This window comes from Cetorhinus maximus, chromosome 12, assembly GCF_964194155.1.
Source record: "Cetorhinus maximus chromosome 12, sCetMax3.hap1.1, whole genome shotgun sequence".
Classification (NCBI taxonomy): Eukaryota; Metazoa; Chordata; class Chondrichthyes; order Lamniformes; family Cetorhinidae; genus Cetorhinus; species Cetorhinus maximus.
The window spans coordinates 14669862-14691750 of NC_135890.1; the positions used below are offsets into that span (position 1 = coordinate 14669862).

General features: G+C 49.1%; 1 protein-coding gene across 4 annotated transcripts in view; it reads right to left on the reverse strand.

Moving 5' to 3' along the window:
* The window catches only part of plxna4 (plexin A4), a 675025-nt gene that overhangs the window by 201601 nt on the left and 451535 nt on the right, over positions 1-21889 (reverse strand). For all 4 annotated transcript variants that reach the window (XM_078553048.1, XM_078553047.1, XM_078553046.1 and 1 more), the window contains exons 6-7: positions 9613-9736; positions 4980-5133 (exon numbers count right to left, since the gene is read on the reverse strand). In XM_078553048.1, coding sequence (XP_078409174.1) covers positions 4980-5133; positions 9613-9736 — 278 coding nt within the window. The remainder of the gene's footprint in view (positions 1-4979; positions 5134-9612; positions 9737-21889) is intronic.

The window sequence follows — 21889 nt, forward strand, 5'->3', positions numbered from 1 at the left end:
TTATAAAGCAGCTGACCTCAGTCACTAGGGCAGTTTAATGCCTCGTACATTCCAACTGCAGCACAATACTTGTCTCTGTCCCTTGGGCATCTATTACACAAAGGTACACTGCTGACAGGGATACCTGGTGCAAGGGTCATTACAGGGGAACTCTTTTCTTTAGCGGTAGAATCCAGAACAAATGGGGCATCAGCTTAAAATTAGAGCCAAGCCTTTCAGGGGTAAGATCAGGAAGAGCATTTTCATCCACAACGGGTGGCGGAAATCGAGAACTCACTCCCGCAAAAGGTTATGAGTCAAATAGAGCTTTCAGGCCAGATATTGATACGATGTGCCTCAATACCATTACTCAAAGGCAGGGGAGGCACGGCGGAGGGATTCAGGGAGTGGGGAGGCACGGCGGAGGGAGTCAGGGAGTGAGGAGGCATGGCGGAGGGATTCAGGGAGTGAGGAGGCACGGCGGAGGGGTTCAGGGATGAGGAGGCACTGCCGAGGGATTCAGGGAGTGAGGAGGCATAGTGGAGGGATTCAGGGAGTGAGGAAGCACGGCGGAGGGATTCAGGGAGTGAGGAGGCACCGCGGAGGGATTCAGGGAGTGAGGAGGCATAGTGGAGGGATTCAGGGAGTGAGGAAGCACGGCAAAGGGATTCAGGGAGTGAGGAAGCACGGCGGAGGGATTCAAGGAGTGAGGAAGCACGGCGGAGGGAATAAGGGAGTGAGGTGGCATGGCGGAGGGATTCAGGGAGTGAGGTGGCATGGCGGAGGGATTCAGGGAGTGAGGTGGCACAGCAGAGGGAGTCAGGGAGTGAGGTGGCACGGCGGAGGGATTCAGGGAGTGAGGTGGCACGGCGGAGGGATTCAGGGAGTGAGGTGGCATGGTGGAGGGATTCAGGGAGTGAGGAGGCACGGCGGAGGGATTCACGGAGTGAGGAGGCACGACGGAGGGATTCAGGGAGTGAGGAGGCACGACGGAGGGATTCAGGGAGTGAGGAGGCACGGCGGAGGGAGTCAGGGAGCGAGGAGGCATGGCGGAGGGAGTCAGCGAGCGAGGAGGCACGGTGGAGGGAGTCAGGGTGTGAGGAGGCACGGCGGAGGGAGTCAGGGAGTGAGGAGGCACGGCGGAGGGATTCAGGGAGTGAGGAGGCATGGCGGAGGGATTCAGGGAGTGAGGAGGCATAGTGGAGGGATTCAGGGAGTGAGGAAGCACGGCGGAGGGATTCAGGGAGTGAGGAGGCACGGCGAAGGGATTCAGGGAGTGAGGAAGCACAGCGGAGGGATTCAGGGAGTGAGGAGGCACGGCGAAGGGAATAAGGGAGTGAGGTGGCATGGCGGAGGGATTCAGGGAGTGAGGTGGCACGGTGGAGGGAATCAGGGAGTGAGGTGGCATGGTGGAGGGATTCAGGGAGTGAGGAGGCACGGCGGAGGGATTCAGGGAGTGAGGTGGCACGGCGGAGGGATTCAGGGAGTGAGGAGGCACAGCGGAGGGATTCATGGAGTGAGGAGGCACGACGGAGGGATTCAGGGAGTGAGGAGGCACGACGGAGGGATTCAGGGAGTGAGGAGGCACGGCGGAGGGATTTAGGGAGTGAGGTGGCACGGCGGAGGGATTCAGGGAGTGAGGAGGCACAGCGGAGGGTTTCACGGAGTGAGGAGGCACGACGGAGGGATTCAGGGAGTGAGGAGGCACGGCGGAGGGAGTCAGGGAGTGAGGAGGCACGGCGGAGGGATTTAGGGAGTGAGGAGGCATGGCGGAGGGAGTCAGGGAGCGAGGAGGTACGGCAGAGGGATTCAGGGAGTGAGGAGGCACGGCGGAGGGAGTCAGCGTGTGAGGAGGCACGGCGGAGGGAGTCAGGGAGTGAGGAGGCACGGCGGAGGGAGTCAGGGAGTGAGGAGGCACGGCGGAGGGATTCAGGGAGTGAGGAGGCATGGCGGAGGGATTCAGGGAGTGGGGAGGCACGGCGGAGGGATTCAGGGAGTGAGGAGGCATGGCGGAGGGATTCAGAGAGTGAGGAGGCACGGCGGAGGGGTTCAGGGATGAGGAGGCACTGCCGAGGGATTCAGGGAGTGAGGAGGCATAGTGGAGGGATTCAGGGAGTGAGGAAGCACGGCGAAGGGATTCAGGGAGTGAGGAAGCACGGCGGAGGGATTCAGGGAGTGAGGAGGCACGGCGAAGGGATTCAGGGAGTGAGGAAGCACGGCGGAGGGATTCAGGGAGTGAGGGGGCACGGCAAAGGGATTCAGGGAGTGAGGAAGCATGGTGGAGGGATTCAGGGAGTGAGGAGGCACGGCGAAGGGATTCAGGGAGTGAGGAAGCACGGCGGAGGGATTCAGGGAGTGAGGTGGCACAGCGGAGGGATTCAGGGAGTGAGGAGGCATGGCGGAGGGATTCAGGGAGTGAGGTGGCATGGTGGAAGGATTCAGGGAGTGAGGAGGCACGACGGAGGTATTCAGGGAGTGAGGAGGCACGGCGGAGGGATTCAGGGAGTGAGGTGGCATGGCGGAGGGATTCAGGGAGTGAGGTGGCACGGCGGAGGGATTCAGGGAGTGAGGAGGCACGGCGGAGGGAGTCAGGAATAGATATCAGAGGCCAGAAGCATGGCAACAGAAAGAGTCGGCAACCAAAGATTGTCCAGAATTTGCAAGGGTGAGGCAAAAATAGAATCGAGAAAACAAATAAATCCAGTCAGTTTAGGGAGGTAGAAATTTCCCTGAACTGCTTAAAAAGGCAGGCCTGAGGCACAGTCATATGTCCGGTGGATGGGTTAATAGTCAGTCTGTCATGTGCCAGGGTCAGGGTATGAGTTTGAATAATCCAGGCACGGCCCCCAGTTCAGACCTCACTGTCCCCGAAGCTGGAAAGGCGCAAAGGGATTCCAACAGAGACCCACCAAACAAAAATAATCTTAACTATTGCAAAGTTGGCATTTTATTGATCAGTGCAGTACTCAGCCACATCAGTGTACACTTGAACTGTCAAACATAGTTTCAGCAGCAATTGATTTTCCTATTAGGTTTAATGCAGGCTACTCCTCCAAACATCTCTTGCGTCTGATGAGACGGCATCTACAGTTCCAGTTTTCTCCCCATTTATTTTAATGGGTGCAATTTGTTTTAAGTGCAATTTGCTTGTAAAAATTTCAGTTTGCAGCTGTACTCTCAACAAACCATTCAACTGGTAATCACTCCTCAGTGAAAATCAAGAGGCTTCGAGCTCGAGGGCTGCGGTGCCTGACAGTAACAACTGGAGTCCAGTCAGAAACCCAGCGCAGCACATAGCACTGAGAAACTCAGGTGAAAGGTCATCGTCTACGTGGTAACATGTCTCCCATAGGGACCAAGTGACTGAAAAAGGACATGTGATCCCAGGAATGAAAGGCTTAACATACGAGGAACGTTTGAGGACTCTGGATCTGTACTCGATGGAGTTTAGAAGAATGAGGGGGGGATCTGATTGAAACTTACAGAATACTGAAAGGCCTGGATAGAGTGGACGTGGGGAAGGTGTTTCCATTAGTAGGAGAGACCAGGACCCAAGGGCACAGCCTCAGAGTAAAGGGAAGACCTTTTAGAACAGAGATGAGGAGAAACTTCTTTAGCCAGAGAGTGGTGAATCTATGGAATTCATTACCACAGAAGGCTGTGGAGGCCAGGTCATTGAGTGTATTTAAGACGGAGATAGATAGGTTCTTGATTGGTAAGGGGATCAAAGGTTACGGGGAGAAGGTGGGAGAATGGGGTTGAGAAACTTATCAGCCATGATTGAATGGCGGCGCAGACTTGATGGGCCGAATGGCCTAATTTCTGCTCCTATGTCTTATGGTCTTATGGTAATATACTCGGTAGAAAGTGGAGAGTTTGTAAAAGTGAAACTGATTTTTCTTTTTACTTCCTTTCAGAGACCATGGCTTCAGCAGAGAATGTCAGGGAATTCCTCGTAGTATATAATGATGTTATGGGTATAGCTATGAGGATCTGTGACTTCTGGAGGACGCAAAGCTCTATCTGGTGGTAGAAGTGTGCAGCTGCAGGTATGGCTGTGTGTCACAGGATAGCACCTTCCAAAGGCGTAATTCTCCACGTAATATTACATCACTGGCCGATTGACCACTGCACTGCACTGCACAGCGCACGGACAGTCAAAACCCAGTGAACTCAGTGTTAGGAATCGAGGGATACTTGGCACACACACATAATTCAGACCATCGTAAATTCAATCAATCACTCGGCCCCTACTTCTACCTTCCCAATAAAAATTTGCATGCCCACATTTAGAATGGTCATTTCCTATGTAAACTTGTCACGTTGCAATTACACTCTCTCACCACCGTGGCGCAGCAAACCTTCCGCTGGAAGAGACTGTAATTCCAGGCTATGTTTATTCAGCTTCCAATATCAATGTGGTCATAGGGAATTTAAAAGGGAAAATGTTCACCGCGGCAAGATTGGCGCTCAAACCGCAGCTAAGGAACGGGAGGAAATTTGCAGGGCTTCTACCAGGCAGAACTTCACATCCTCCAGAAGCTGCAGATCCTCACAGCTAAACCCTCAGCATCACTGATGCATTTGGAGAAATTTGTTTTATCCTGATATTCCCAAGGTGACACCGGATCAATGGGGGAACTGATGAAATAAAAGAAACTAATAACATTTAGTTTTACTCGAAAGCTCGGAACCAGCGAAATTTCACTGAACTGGTCAGTGCACTAATCAGAGAGGCGGGCACAGGCATGATGGGCTCTTTCTGTGCCGGAAGGTTCTACGAGAAACCGTGTCCAGTTTCAGGAGCTGAACAGTGAGCATGAGTCACGTTAAATTTGTAACGTTTCGGTTGCAGCTGGTCGACTGCTTTGTCTCTACAAACGGTCTTCCCTTGCAGCAACTCGCTCGCCGCAAGAGACTTTGTTCCAACTCCCAGTCCCCCTCCCCCTCTGGTGTCTGAACGATCACACTGCGCCCTTGAGGCTCTGCCTCTTTCTTACCTTTGTCTGTCAGGATTCGAGGCACCTCCTTCTCCGCTGGTGAAATGCACTGGATCACGTTCCCTATCACCAGCCCATCCATCTCTGCAAAGTCTTCAAATGTACAGTTGACACCTGCGGAGAGCTCAGGTACATTGTGAGCTTCCAACACCAGCTGGGAAAGGATGTGAGAATAAAAAAAAAAGCAAATGTCACAAAGTAATTCCAGCAGGTTTCGGTCGGAATAGACACCGACATGCAATGCAAACAAATCCCTCACAGTTTCCAGCTGTGTCACATTTCTATTTCTCCCCAATCAGCCCACCCCACGTCCTAACCTTCACTTCCAGGATAACATAATTTGACCTGATATGGGTCGGGCCATTGAGGGTGAAGATGAGGAGAAGCTCAGAGGGTTGTGAATTTACTTTTTATTCGTTCTTGGGATGTGAGCAAGCATCTATTGCCCATCCCTGACTGACCTTGAGAAGGTGGCGGTGAGCTGCCTTCTTGAACTGCTGCAGTCCCTGTGGTGAAGGTGCACCCACACTACTTATTTCTGTAGCGGTTTGATACAATTGAGTAGCTTGCCAGGCCACTTCAGAGGGCAGGAAGAGTCTGGAGTGACATGTAGGCCAGACTGGGTAAGGTTGGCAGATTTCCTGCCCCAGCATTTTATTTTTAGATTAAAAAATGAATAAATTCCCACACCTGCCATGGTGAGATTTGAACTCATGTCTCCAGAGCATTAGTCCAAGTCTCTGGATTAACTGTCTAGTAACATTACCACTATGCTGCCATTCCCTTTGGCACAGCAAGGTCCCAGAAACAGAAATGAAAAAAAATGAGTGTACAACATGTTTACAGTGTTGACTGAGGGACAGGTTTTGTCCTGTACACTGAGGAGAGCTCCCCTGCTCATCTTCAAATCGTGCCGTGGGATCTTTTACTCCAAGCCCCTGGAGTGGGACTGAGCCAGAGATGAGAGTGTTACCCCCCCTGCACTGAGCCAAGGTCTGCAGGGGGCGCGGTTAGCGTGGAAAGATACACAAACATGAATTAAACATGTCGACACTGCAAGTGTGGAAGTGGGAACAGCGAGAATTTGAGTGTTGAATTGAGAACAGAAGCAAATGTTTCCTCGTTCCAGTTACGGCCGGCAGCAGGATACTGGGTAACCATAGAAACACCTCAGTTCAGAGGTTTAAAGTGATAGCCTTGATCATGGAGAAAGCTCTGGCATGCAAACAGTTTTTGGCAGAGACATGACAATCCTGGTCACCATGGACACCCTATTCCTCCCTTTGACATAGATGATTGAAATCTCACTTTTAACTCTTTCCCTTTTTGTTTTTGAAAAGCTCATCCGGTGAGGAGTGTTGGTGCTGAGGAAGACAACGTTTCCCATTCCGGCACCTTCCCAGACCAGCTGCAGTACAGCCAGATGCAGCCCAGATCTCCCTCTGCTTTGTTCAGTGATGACCCTCAGCTCCAACCTCAGAAGAACACCCCCTACTCTGTAATAGATCTGGTATTTTTTCCCCAATTTCCCACACCTTGCATGCTGCAGCCTGTGAATAAGATGATCAATTACTGGCAATCAGGGATGGTGTTGTTGTAGTTCCTACAGCACAAGCAAACAAATGTCAAATTATGTCAAACAGAAACAGTAAACACTGGAAAAACTCAGCAGATCTAACAGCATCTGTGGAGAGAAAAACAGAACTAACATTTCGCGTCCGTGTGACTCTTCTTCTGAGCTCTGACACAGACTCAAAATGTTAACTCTGTTTTTTTTTCTTTTCACGGATGCTGTTAGGCCTGCTGAGTTTTTCCAGCATTTTCTGTTTGTGTTTCAGGTTTCCAGCACCTGCAGTATTTTGCTTTTAACTTGCATTTATATAGTGTCTCTAACGTAGTTAAGGTGCTTCCAAAGGGGCGTTAGCAAATAAAATTGGGCAATAAGCCACTATTGGGGATATTAGGACAGGTTACAAACAGCTTGGTCAAAGAGTGTCTTTAAAAGGAGGGGAGAGAGGCAGAGAGGCTTAGAGAGGGAGCTCCAGAGTTTAGGGTCAAGGCAGCTGAAGGTTGCCAAAAGCCACCAAAAAAATTAGATTGAGATAGCCCAGACTCACATCATGTAAAGACCCTTACAGTCAACAGACAGAGACTTACATCCCATCAATCTGGGTTGATAATCCAGGTCCCAGGCATGAAAAACCAGCGTTCTTAACCCACTCTGACACCTAATTGCTCACCTTCTTCGAAAAGCTAAACCTCTTAAGGCAGGAATGGTCAAGGGTACAAGGGAGGATATTATGCTGTTGATCCAGTCGACCCTCATCTCAACTACGATGCCAAGCCTCTTGCCAAATAGCAGTCGTCACTTAATGACAGGGAAGGTGCATGTATCTTATGTGAATGGCGGCAATTTTACAACTTGCTCCTCCAGAAGCTTTCAAGGGTTTGTTCCGGAACATTCCCGCTGTCACAACACATTCGCGGAGATGCTCTTTTCTCAGGTTATCTTGCCCTGGAGCAGCACCAACGAAGCCCCTTCCCATTTTTGGACTGATTTTATGCATTCCATCACGTTACATGTGAAGGGTAAAAGACTTAGGCACGCACCAAACTTCAGGCTAATTTTCTCGAGAGGCACACTCAGGTGCAAAGCTATATTTTTTTCCTTCTCTCTTCCCGACCTCCCTACATACCCCTGTGTGTCCTGACGGGTTTTTTTTTAAAAAAAAAAAATCAGAAGGTGTGGCTTGAATTCAAGGCCACAAAATAATAACCTGTCGCTTACAATTTCCACCACAAATTGGAGCTTCTTTTTTTTTTTCTTTCCTAGGCCCCAAATTACATTTCAGAGCAAGTGATGTTGGCAGGTTGAGCTGAAAAATAATTTGCTGTTGGAATATAAAACCTGTCATTTCTTATCAGCAAATGGAAGTTGGCAAGGTGTAATTTCATAACCTATGTTTTAAAATAATACACTTTCTCTCTTTCTATTTCCTGCTGAAATTACACATAGCTCGATAATAGGTCCGGTGAATTACACAGGCCGCACAATGGGCCTCTCGCTTTCTGTCTCGTTCCGCAATATCCGCATCCCAACCTCAGTACCCACCAAACCCCCCCACACCCCCTTCCTTCCCCCACACCCCAACCCCCCCAACCAACCACCTCCCCACCACCCCCCAAGGCTCCGGAGTTTCAAACAGAGAGGATGCCACATGCATGCGACCACCTGTAATAAATCTCGTCTAATTCAGTCTGAAGGGCAGCGTTGGAAATAATGAGAGAGCAGGATTTCTCTCAAGTGGGCAAATGGGATAACAGCAAAAGGAATGGAGCCTCCGAACGCCGAGTGTCAAATGTTACCACGCAGTTATTTAAACATATGCAGTGTTACAACTGAAACACGGGGATAATTGGTTTGCTTTCAACAAGGGTAATTTGACATGCTGCAGCAGACAAGTTCAAACCGGGCCAGGGCTGTGCTGGGTTCTGGAAAAGGTCGTTATCAACTGACAGGGATAAGATTACTTGTTACTGGACTGGGTGCCGCAGTGGGTCAGTGAGGAGCCCTAATAAACTGGCAGGGGAACCAGTTCATCAGGCGATGGTGCAGCTGGAGGAGGAGGTGGTGGGGTGGAGGGACAAAGGGGGTGGGGGAGGTGGAGAGAAGGGGGAGGCGGAGAGAAGGGGGAGGTGGAGAGAAGGGGGAGGGGCGGAGGAGGGGGGAGAAGCAGAGGAGGGGAGAGGGAGTGAGGCAGAGAGGGAGGGAGAAGGAGGGAGAAGGAGAGGGAGGGAGGGAAGGGGAGGAGGGGAGGAGGGAGAAGGAGAGGAGAAGGAGGGGAGGAAGAGGGGTGGAGGAGGAGGTGGGGAAGGGGGAAGGAGGGAGGTGGGGAGGGAAGAGGAGGAGGAGGATTGGGGAGGGGGCAGGAGGAGGAGAGAGGAGGAGGGGGTGGAGGGGAGGGGAGGAGGGGGGAGGGGAGGATAGAAAGGGGTGAGGGGAGGGGAACAGGGGGAGCAGGGAGAGGTGGGGAAGGAGGGTGAGTAGGAGAAGGGGTAGGGGAGGAGGGAGGGAGGAGGGAGGGAGGAGGCAGGGAGAAGGGGAGGAGGGGAGGGGAAGGAAGGTGAGTGGGAGGAGGGGTGGGGAGGAGGAGGAGGAGGAGGGGGAGGTCAACATTTATTCCTTAACCAACACCTGAACAGATTATCGGGTCACTATCACGTTGCTGTTTTGGAAGCTTGCTGTGTGCAAATTTGCTGCCATATTCCCCACATTACCCCCCACAGTGAGTTACACTTCACAGGAGGTCATCAAGCACTTTGGGACACCCTGAAGTTTTCAATGCTGACATTTAAACTGAAAGTCTTTCTTTGTATTTGTGTTTCCTAATGCCAGGCAGCATCTTACTGAATCTGCATTGGAACCACTCGAAAACTTCAACATCACTCCTGTTCTTAAAATAGCAAAGTCCATCCCCGCACACCCACCCCCCCTCCGCCCAACAAACCCATCACTTCAACCCCAGCATACTTTTAAGAAACATTTTTCCAAGGAATGCAGGGAAGGCAGAATGTTAAAGAGAGGAACACGTTGCTATTTCCTCATGACTGGCAGAGGGAGTGGGGAACTCACCGGGACGCGATACTGTGACACAGAGATGTTGCTCGGGTTCACAGTGAGGCTGACGCACTGCTTGATGTCGGACGCAAACCTCCGGTGCTCAGTGGAACGCTTGCACTTATCTTTCCTCGTGCACCTGAAAGAGAAAGAAGCCCAGGTGAGTGAGATACAGGGGACTGAGTCGGGGAAGGGAGCAGGTCCTGGGCCTGAGCCCACATCGATCCTGAGGTGGGTGTCCACAGCCAGCCTCAAGTGCCCGTGTTAGGCAGAGAGGAAAACCTTTAAGGTAGAGTTCCAAACCTGATAAAGTGACACCCATCCCCAAAACCAAAACCCCTTTACTTGAGAGCCAACCTGTGGAAAATGGTTCATTGGACTTGTTTGCATGAAGAAAGGGAGTTCTTGCCTTACAGTACACTTCTATCAAATCCCTCAATAACAACAGCAATATACATTTATATCACATCCTTAACATAGGAAAACACCCCCTGGTCTCACAGGACGGTTATCGAACAGTCAATTTTTGACGCCACCACAGGCAGCAGGGATTAAAAACAGGTATCCAAACGCTTGGTCAGAGGTAGGTTTTAAGAAGCGGCTTATAGGAGGGAAGAGGGGAAGAGAGGGGTAGAGGTTTAGGGAGGGAAACTCAGAGCTTTGAGTCCAGGCAGCGGCAAGCAGGTCCACCAACACAGTGCAGCGATTAAAACAGGGAACGTGCAGGGAGGTCAGAATCGGAGATGCGCAGACCGTTGGAGGTTTGTATACCTGGAGGAGGCTGAGAGATTTGAAAAAGGAGGAGAACTTTGTGGGGAGCTGTCAGATTCTGCGGGCGACTTTCCTGCACCAGCCAGGCCCCCACTCCCATAGGAGCATGTGTATCGTTGAGATATAAACTTTGGGGAGTTGTAGAGTAAAGGGTTAACATCAGAAGCACCTGATGCTGTGAAACTATTGATGTAAGTATGATGCAATGTCTCATGACTAAGTAACTGAGATCTGGTGGGAAGCTCGTGTCGAGTGGTAAGATGTACATCGATCTGTAAATAAAACAAGAATGGTTTTTATGAATAACAGTCAATGGTAGCGTTCTCAGGGTAACAGGCAAACCCTAAAGAAACCCCATCTAGACCCCATACCCAAGGATAAACATCACTTCCACTCCCCCTCTACACCAACACCCCACCCCACACCACAACCTCACCGCAATTTTACTTGGTCAATTAATGGCCATTTCAGAGCCACTTCCTGCTCGTGGCCGCAATTTTCCAGCCTGCGGGTGGAGGTTGGGGATGGGGGAGGAAGCCTGGCAGGATAGCCTGCTTGGATCTTGGGCGGGGACGTCGGGGTGGGGGGTGGGGTGGTGTTGGTGGCGGGTGGAAGATGGGGAAGTCTTCTTCGCAGGCCCCTTTTGCGATCCGGGCCCACCACCACCACCACTTTGATAAAACCATGAGGTTTCCTAGCCTTGAGGCAATGCTGCGTAAAGAGCCACAAACAAGTCCAACAAATAAACACAAGCGCTTTCTGTTTTCAACAGCGTTACTGTTGGCCTGGCCTTGGGAACTCGAGCATAACCCTTATCCATTGCCGTCTGAATGGCTGCAAGGACTTGCAAGCAGCAGCCTTCGTCGGCAAGGGCTAGACGCAGCCCTCTTAAGCTGCAGTGTCAGTCCTTGCTCAGTTGGGTCATGCTCTCCAAGTCAAAAGATAGTGGGTTCAAGTCTCGCTCACGGGAACAGAGCACAAAATCTATACTGACATTTCTAGTACAGTACTGATGGAGTGCTGCATTGCCACAGGTGTCATCTTTCAGCTGAGTCATTAAACTGAGGCCCCGTCTGCCCTCTCGGGTGGACATAATGGATCGTATTGGATGAAGAGCAGGGGGTGTTCTCCCAGTGGCTGAGGCCAATGTTTATCCCTCAATTAACCTGACTAATATAACTATGTGGCCCTTACCTCATTGTTGTTTGTGGGAGCTTGCTGTGCACAAACTGATTGATGCATTTCCTAAATTGCATGAGTGAGTACATTTCAAAAATTCATCATTGGCTGTGATGTGCTTTGGGATATCCAGAGGTTGTGAAAAACAGGAATTGAGGGCAAACTATCGAAACATAAAAATTGGCCACAAGACAATGAGCCCAACAAATACTCGTGTGTTCAGAAATTCTTCCTTCCTTGAAACAAAAATGGTCGAAACACCTCCAGATTTCAATAAGACATTGCACAGTGAAAATAAAGAATGCTGGAATCAGTCTGCCGATTAGGCAGCATCTGTGGAGAGGGAAACAGAGTTAACGTTTCAGGTCTGTGGCCTTCAGTCGTTAAACTGAAATGTTGGCCGGGACTTTCTGGTCCCACCCACCGCGGGGATCGTTGCGAGGGTCCATTGACTCTGGGCGGGGAATTTCCATTCCTACAGCAGACGGGGCTGGAAAATCCCGCCCGTCAACTTGGTTTCCCTCTCCACTGATGCTGTGCGACCAGCCAAGTGTTTCCAACATATCCTGTTTATATTTCGGGTTTCCAGCATCCACAATGTTTCGTTTTTATAGAAGTGACTCTGCAATACTAGCCTGGAAGATTCCAAATTCAACCCCCAAACCACATTGGCTTAACTAAAGGAATATAGGAGCAGAAATAGGCACATCTATGACTGGTCTGTATGTCAGCTCCATCTACCAGCCTTATAACTCCCTTGAAACTCAACCAACGTCGATCAGGAAAATAACAAACTCAACGCCAGTGTAGTTGATCTCAGGCACTCTGGTGCTGCAGCAAACCTCAATATCCAGGGATGAGGAAGGGAAAAGTTGACTGGCGTTCCCATTCCCATATAAAGGGTGGTAGAGGTTTGGAACTCTCTTCCACAAATGGCAATCGGTGCTCTGTCAATTGTTAATTTTAAATCTGAGATCGATACATCTTCATTAACCCAAGGTATTAAGGGATATGGAGCAAAGGCGGGTATATGGAATTAGGTCGCCAATCAGCCAGGTTCTCACTGAATGGCACAACAGGCTCAAGGGGATAAACAGCCCACTACTGGTCTTATGTTCTGACCACCTCCAGTGACGCTTGTCGACGAACACTATGATCACTACACAATCTACCAGCACACCTTTTAGTCACTGTGTGGCAGGCATCTTTGAGCATGCAGCGCTACACGAGTGCGGACCCTTTGAAGAAGAGAGGGGAAACTGACTGGAGAAGGAGGGAGGAAATACAAAATATTTCTCCAGTTCCAGAGGCAGAAGTGCTCAAAAGCCAGAGGGACCCATCGCACAAGAGTCAGCATCTGAAGAAAAGGATTCCGAGGCTGAGAATTCTCCCGAGTGCAGTAAAAAGTACATTTGTACCACCATTAGCCCATCTCCACAATATAAGCAGGGAGACAAAAAAACCTTTTTAAGTGAAACTACTTTCCCATAATCACTGCATGAGGGAATCTAATCTTGATTGAACGCAGTGCTCGTGTACTGTGCATGAGCCTTTTATTCTCCACACTGCCTATCAGATCCACCTCATTGCTTTCGGTTGCATCTGCCAAGGTGTTGGACCCAGGCTGAGGGGACACTGCCATCCTGTTCAGGGGAAAGCCATTCTAACCCTTACACAAGACCAGTGAGGCCTTTTATACCCCTTTCTCCCTCCCTTTGACAATGCCGAATTGAGCTCCGGGAAGACAGTTCCATGAGCACTCTGATCCCTCGGCCAAGAGGCAGTCCCTCATAAGAAAGAACAAACGAAATTACATTTAGATAGCACCTTTCACCACCTCAGAGCGCCGAAAAGTGCTTTCCAGCTAATGAAATACCTTTAAAAGTGCTGTTTGGTAGGGAAACACAACCAGACTGAGAGTGGTGAAATTTTTGTTACAGTACCAATGGATATGAAAGCCAGGTGGATAAATGGAGTTGAGCAACAGATCAGCCATGAAGTCATAAACGGTGGAGCAGGTGTCAAATGTCAACTCCTGGTTTCATCCAGTTTGCAAGCCATTAATTTCTGAAGATAGAACGCCTTTTAACTATATAAGATCCATATCTTGCTTATAATCTTTGGGATCCACACTGGTCCAAGTTACCTTGTCACCAAAAATACAGTTCTGTCCACCGCTGCTGGGTGGAGGGTCACATTAATAAGTGAATATTAATAATGCCTATTACCATAAATTTCCATAAATTTACGTTGGCATGGCAGAATTAGCATTGAGAGCTGCAGGTGAAATCACCTGATTCAGCACAACAATATTAACACAGCAACCTGTCTCCCCGATTACAGGTTGTTCAAAAGGGCCGGGCAAGAGGGAAAGCAAGAGATAAGACGACAAAGGGAGGAAAAGAGTAAAAATGTGAAAAATCAGATAGGGGGGCAGACAGAAAGAGAGAAAGCAAGGAGGAGGAAGAGTGAGAAAGAGATTGATGAAGCTTTAAAACATTTTCCTGATGACTGTTTGTGCACTTTGGAATTTGCCAGAATGGTACCAGGTTTGAAGGTCTTCAATCATGTGGAAAAACTGGGGTCATTCTCCTCAGAATAAGGAGGTTAAGGAGAGACCTTAAAGCTTTCAAAACTGAGGGGTTTTGATAGAGTACCTAGGGAGAAACTGTTTCCAGTGCCAGAGGATTGGTAACCAGAGGACACGGATTTTAGTTAATTGGCATAAAATCCAGAAGAAGAAAATGAAGAGTTTAAGAAAAAAAAGGAATTGTAATGAACTGGAATTTATGTTTTATTTGAGCCGTAACATTTCCCAGAGAGTGGCTAAAATGCTGAAACTCGCTGCCACACAGAGTGGTTGAGGCAAAGAGCATAGATACATTTAACAGGAAGATCGATAAACAAACGAGGGGGAAAGGAATAGAAGGGTCAGGTGCAATGATGTAGGATGGGAGGAGGGTCACGTAGAGCATAGACAGCATCTCAAATCTGTTGGGCAGGACGACTCAGTTGGTAAAGCATCAGACTTTTGATGTCAGGGTCCAGAGTTTAAGTCCTTGTTCAGGTGCTGTTTTTAAATCAAAACTCTAAACATCCTCTTTCACACGATCCCATGGAATATAAGCAACTTAGACTGACCATATTTTTCTAGCATGGGCTTAATGGGCCAAATGGTCTCCTCTGTGCTGCAAATGTCTCTAATTAGATAGTTCTTTCAAAGAGCTGTCACATGCGCAATGGCCGAATTTCACACTAATCTAACCTGTCAATAAATAACAGCTCTCAATCACTTCCATCACTGTTTATACATCAGTTAACGGGCACATCCACTGAGACCTAGTGACTTGCCATTATTGGCAAAATTTCATCAACGTTTGATATCCTTTTTCTTCAAAGTACCAAGTTCTTGGTGGGAACATATTGGACTCCTGCTGAATTCAATTCACATCTTCAAGCAAAGCAAAATCTATCTGGCCCTCCCTGTGCTGAGCCTGCTATGATATGATGCCTGTTTTGCGTACTTGTGCCGTGGCGAAAGAGGCAGAGGAACAATTTCACCAGCTCCTCTTGAGAGGCCCCTCTTGTCTTCTGCCAGCACTTCCACCCCGATCACTCTCATAAAGAAAAATCCGGAGATTGGGGCAAGAAAGTTAACTTCAGCATTGAGCGTTTTTCCAGGCCCTGACTAAACAGAGATACAGGTCCCTGCTCATCCTGCGGAATGAACCCATCCATCAGTCAGCCAGTCGTACAAATTTTCATTAAATATCATTGAGCAGCTCAATCATCTGTCTCCTCTGCAGCTACCCTTAACAATTCAGTAACCTCCAGTATCACTAGGCTGCCTCCTGAGGGTACCTTTCCTGCATGCAATGTGCCAAATCAACGGGGTTTGAGAAAGACCTGAGTTTTACACTGTAGAAATAACACGATAAACGGGAGATATGTGGCAGAAGCTGCTACAGCAACCAGTGTCGGCCGACTTGTAGATAGATGCGTAAGGCATGCATTTATATAGCACCTTTCATAGCCTCAACATACTCCAAAACACTTGAAAAATGAAAAACGTTTGGAAGTGTAGACACTATTATATTTTTTTAAAAATTCATTTACAGGGTGTGGGCTTCACTGGCTGGACCAGCATTTATTGCCCATCCCGAGTTGCCCTTCAGAAGGTGGTGGTGAGCTGCCTTCTTGAACCGCTGCAGCCCTACTGTGGAGTAGGTACACCCACAGTGCTGTTAGAGAGGGAGTTCCAGGACTTTGACCCAGCGACAGCGAGGGAACGGCGATATATGTCCACGTCAGGATGGTAAGTGGATTGGAGGGGAACTTCCAGGTGGTAGTGTTCCCATGTATTTCCTGCCCTTGTCCTTCCAGACAGTAGCGGAAGTGGGTTTGGAGGGTACTGCCTAAGGAGCCTTGGTAAATTTCTGCAGTGCATCTTGTAGATGGTACACACTGCTGCTACTGTTCATCCGTGGTGGAGGGAGTGAATGTTTGTGGATGGGGTGCCAATCAAGCGGGCTGTTTTGTCCTGGATGGTGTCAAGCTCCTTGAGCATTGTTGGCGCTGCACTCATCTAGGCAAGTGGAGAGTATTCCATCTCACTCCTGACTTGTGCCTTGTAGACGGTGGACAGACTTTAGGGAGTCAGGAGGTGCGTTACTCTCCGCAGGATTCCTAGCTTCTGACGTGTTCTTATAGCCACAGTATTTATATGACTAGTCCAGTTCAGTTTCTGGTCAATGGTCATGCAAGTAATGCGAGAGTCATTTTGAGCACAGCAAGTTCAAACAGCAGAGTGCTAATAATCAGATAATCTATTTTAGTCATGATGGTTGAGGGTTAAGTATTGGCCAGAACACGGGGGCTAATGTCCAGCTCTTCTTTGAAGTAATGTCATGGGATCTGTTACATTAACCTGAGGGCAGAGGAGCCATGGTTTAATGTCTCCTTCAAAAACTGACACCTCCAACTGTGCAGCACTCCCTCCGTACTCTAACTGGGAGGGTCAGATAGATTTTGTTTTGCCTGAAGATGTGAATCAAAGGAGTCCAATATGTTCCCACCAGGAACTTGGTACTTTGAAGAAAAAGGATATCAAACACTGATGAAATTTTGCAAATAATGGGAGGTCGCTAGGTCTCAGTGGATGTGCCCATTAACTGATCAATAGACAGTGATGGAAGTGAATGAGAGCCATTATTTATTAGCAGGTTAGATTAGTGTGAAATCAATTTGACCATAAATGGTTTCCTGTCACAGCCCAATCAAACCTGAGGCACACCCCTTTCCCAGGGGCCTGAGCATTATTTGTTAGCTGTCGTGCAGCCCCATACAGCACCGTGTCAGGTCTGTACTGTCCATCATATCAGCTCAGTACAGCACCGTCACATCGCTCTGTATAGCACAGTCATATCAGCTCTGTACAGCACCGTCACATCACTCTGTACAGCACCGTCACATCGCTCTGTACAGCACCGTCACATCGCTCTGTACACCACCGTCACATCAGCTCCATACAGCACTGTCACATCAGCTCCAAACAGCACCATCACATCAGCTCAATACAGCACCATCACATCAGCTCAATACAGCACCATCACATCAGCTCCATACAGCAGCATCTCAACAGCTCCATACAGCACCATCACATCAGCTCCATACATCACCGTCACATCAGCTCTGTACAGCACCATCACATCAGCTCCGTACAGCACCATCACATCAGCTCTGTACAGCACCATCACATCAGCTCCGTACAGCACCATCACATCAGCTCCATACAGCACCATCACCTCAGCTCCATACAGCACCATCTCATCAGCTCAATACAGCGAAATTCCATCAGCTCCATACATCACCATCACATCCGCTCCATACAGCACCATCACATCAGCTCCATAGAGCAACATCACATCAGCTCTGTACAGCACCATCACATCAGCTCCATACATCACCATCACATCAGCTCTGTACAGCACCATCACATCAGCTCTGTACAGCACCATCATATCAGCTCCTTACATCACCATCACATCAGCTATGTACAGCACCATCACATCAGCTCTGAACAGCAACATCACATCAGCTCCATACAGCACCATCACATAAGATCTGTACAGCACCATCACATCAGCTCCATACATCACCATCACATCAGTACCATACAGCAGCATCACATCAGCTCCATACATCACCATCACAAAAGCTCCATACAGCACCATCACATCAGCTCCATACAGCTCCGTCACATCAGCTCTGTACAGGACCATCACATCAGCTCCATACAGCACCATCACATCAGCTATGTATAGCCCCGTCACATCAGCTCCATACAGCACCATCCTATCAGCTCCATACAGCACCATCACATCAGCTCTGTAGAGAACCATCACATCAGCTCCATACATCACCATCACATCAGCTCCATACAGCACCATCACACCTGCTCCATAGAGCACCATCACATCAGCTCCATACAGCACCATCCAATCAGCTCCATACAGCACCATCACATCAGCTCTGTACATAACCATCACATCAGCTCGATACATCACCATCACATTAGCTCCATACAGCACAATCACATCATCTCCATACAGCACCATCACATCAGCTCCATACAGCACCATCGCATCAGCTCCATACATCACCATCACATCAGCTCCGTACAGCACCATCACATCAGCTCTGTACAGCACTGTAATATCAGCTCCATAAAGCACCATCACATCAGCTCTGTACAGCACCATCATATCAGCTCCATACATCACCATCACATCAGCTATGTACAGCACCATCACATCAGCTCTGCACAGCACCATCACATGTGATCCATACAGCACCATCACATCAGCTCTGTACAGCACCATCACATCAGCTCCGTACAGAACCATCACATCAGCCCAATACAGCACCGTCACTTCAGCTCTGTACAGCACCATCACATCAGCTCTGTACAGCACCATCACATCTGCTCCATACAGCACCATCACCTCAGCTACATACAGCACCATCACATCAGCTCCATAAAGCACCGTCACATCAGCTCTGTACAGAACCGTCACATCAGCTCTGTACAGCACCATCACATCAGCTCCATACAGCACCATCACATCAGCTCCATACAGCACCATCACATCAGCTCTGTACAGCACCATCTCATCAGCTCCATACAGCACCTTCACATCAGCTCCATACAGCACCATCACATCAGCTCCGTACAGCACCATCACATCAGCTCCATACAGCACCAACACATCAGCTCCATACAGCACCATCACATCAGCTCTGTACAGCACGATCTCATCTGCTCCATACAGCACCATCACATCAGCTCCATACAGCACCATCACATCTGCTCCATACAGCACCATCACCTCAGCTACAAACAGCACCATCACATCAGCTCCATACAGCACGGTCACATCAGCTCCATACATCACCATCCCATCAGCTCCATACAGCACCGTCACATCAGCTCCATAGAGCACCATCACTTCAGCTTCAAACAGTACCATCCCGACAGCTCCATACAGCACCATCACATCAGCTCCATACAGCACCGTCACGTCAGTTCTGTACAGAACCATCACATCAGCTCCATACATCACCATCACATCAGCTCCATACAGCACCATCACATCAGCTCCATAGAGCACCATCACTTCCGCTCCAAACAGTACCATCCCAAAAGCTCCATACAGCACCATCACATCGCTCTGTACAGCACCATCACATGAGCTCCATACAGCACCTTCACATCAGCTCCATACAGCACCATCACATCAGCTTTATACAGCACCATCACATCAGCTCCTTGCAGCACCATCACATCAGCTCCATGCAGCACCATCACATCAGCTCCATACAGCACCATCATATCAGCTCCATACATCACCATCACATCAGCTATGTACAGCACCATCACATCAGCTCTGCACAGCACCATCACATGTGATCCATACAGCACCATCACATCAGCTCTGTACAGCACCATCACATCAGCTCCGTACAGAACCATCACATCAGCCCAATACAGCACCGTCACTTCAGCTCTGTACAGCACCATCACATCAGCTCTGTACAGCACCATCACATCTGCTCCATACAGCACCATCACCTCAGCTACATACAGCACCATCACATCAGCTCCATAAAGCACCGTCACATCAGCTCTGTACAGAACCGTCACATCAGCTCTGTACAGCACCATCACATCAGCTCCATACAGCACCATCACATCAGCTCCGTACAGCACCATCACATCAGCTCTGTACAGCACCATCTCATCAGCTCCATACAGCACCTTCACATCAGCTCCATACAGCACCATCACATCAGCTCCGTACAGCACCATCACATCAGCTCCATACAGCACCAACACATCAGCTCCATACAGCACCATCACATCAGCTCTGTACAGCACGATCTCATCTGCTCCATACAGCACCATCACATCAGCTCCATACAGCACCATCACATCTGCTCCATACAGCACCATCACCTCAGCTACAAACAGCACCATCACATCAGCTCCATACAGCACGGTCACATCAGCTCCATACATCACCATCCCATCAGCTCCATACAGCACCGTCACATCAGCTCCATAGAGCACCATCACTTCAGCTCCATAGAGCACCATCACTTCAGCTTCAAACAGTACCATCCCGACAGCTCCATACAGCACCATCACATCAGCTCCATAGAGCACCATCACTTCCGCTCCAAACAGTACCATCCCAAAAGCTCCATACAGCACCATCACATCGCTCTGTACAGCACCATCACATCAGCTCCATACAGCACCATCACATCAGCTCCATACAGCACCATCACATCAGCTCCATACAGCACCATCACATCAGCTCCATACAGCAGCATCACATCAGCTCCATACAGCAGCATCTCATCAGCTCCATACAGCACCATCACATCAGTTCCATACAGCACCGTCACATCAGTCCATACAGCACCGTCACATCAGCTCCATACAGCACCATCACATCAGCTCTGTACAGCACCATCTCATCAGCTCCATACAGCACCATTACATCAGCTCCATACAGCACCATCACATCAGCTCCATACAGCACCATCACATCAGCTCCATACAGCACCATCACATCAGCTCTGTACAGCACGATCTCATCAGCTCCATACAGCACCATCACATCAGCTCCATACAGCACCATCACATCAGCTCTGTACAGCACTGTCATATCTGCTCCATACAGCACCATCACATCTGCTCCATACAGCACCATCACATCAGCTACATACAGCACCATAACATCAGCTCCATACAGCACCGTCACATCAGCTCTGTACACAACCATCACATCAGCTCCATACATCACCATCCCATCAGCTCCAAACAGTACCATCCCGACAGCTCCATACAGCACCATCACATCAGCTACATACAGCACCGTCACGTCAGTTCTGTGCAGAACCATCACTTCAGCTCCATACATCACCATCACATCAGCTCCATACAGCACCATCACATCAGCTCCATAGAGCACCATCACTTCAGCTCCAAACAGTACCATCCCAACAGCTCCATACAGCACCATCACATCAGCTCCATAGAGCACCATTACATCAGCTGCATACAGCACCATCACATCAGCTCCATACAGCACCATCTCATCAGCTCCATACAGCACCATCCCATCAGCTCCATACAGCACCATCACATCAGCTCTGTACAGAACCATCACGTCATCTACATACAGCACCATCACATCAGCTCCATAGAGCACCATTACATCAGCTCCAAACAGTACCATCTCATCAGCTCCATACAGCAACATCACATCATCTCTGTACATCACCATCACATCAGCTCCATACAGCACCATCACATCAGCTCTGTACAGAACCATCACATCAGCTCCATACAGCACCATCACATCAGCACCATAGAACACCATCACATCAGCTCCAAACAGAAACATCCCATCAGCTCCATACAGCAACATCACATCAGCTCTGTACATCACCATCACATCAGCTCCATACAGCACCATCACATCAGCTCCATAGAGCAGCATCTCATCAGCTCCAAACAGTACCATCCCATCAGCTCCATACAGCAACATCACATCAGCTCTGTACAGCACCATCACATCAGCTCCATACAGCACCATCACATCAGCTCCATATAGCACCGTCACATCAGCTCTGTACAGCACTATCACATCAGCTCCAAAGAGCACCGTCACTTCAGCTCTGTACAGCACCATCACATCAGCACCATACAGCAAAATCACATCAGCTCCATAGAGCACCATCACATCAGCTCCATACAGCACCATCACATCAG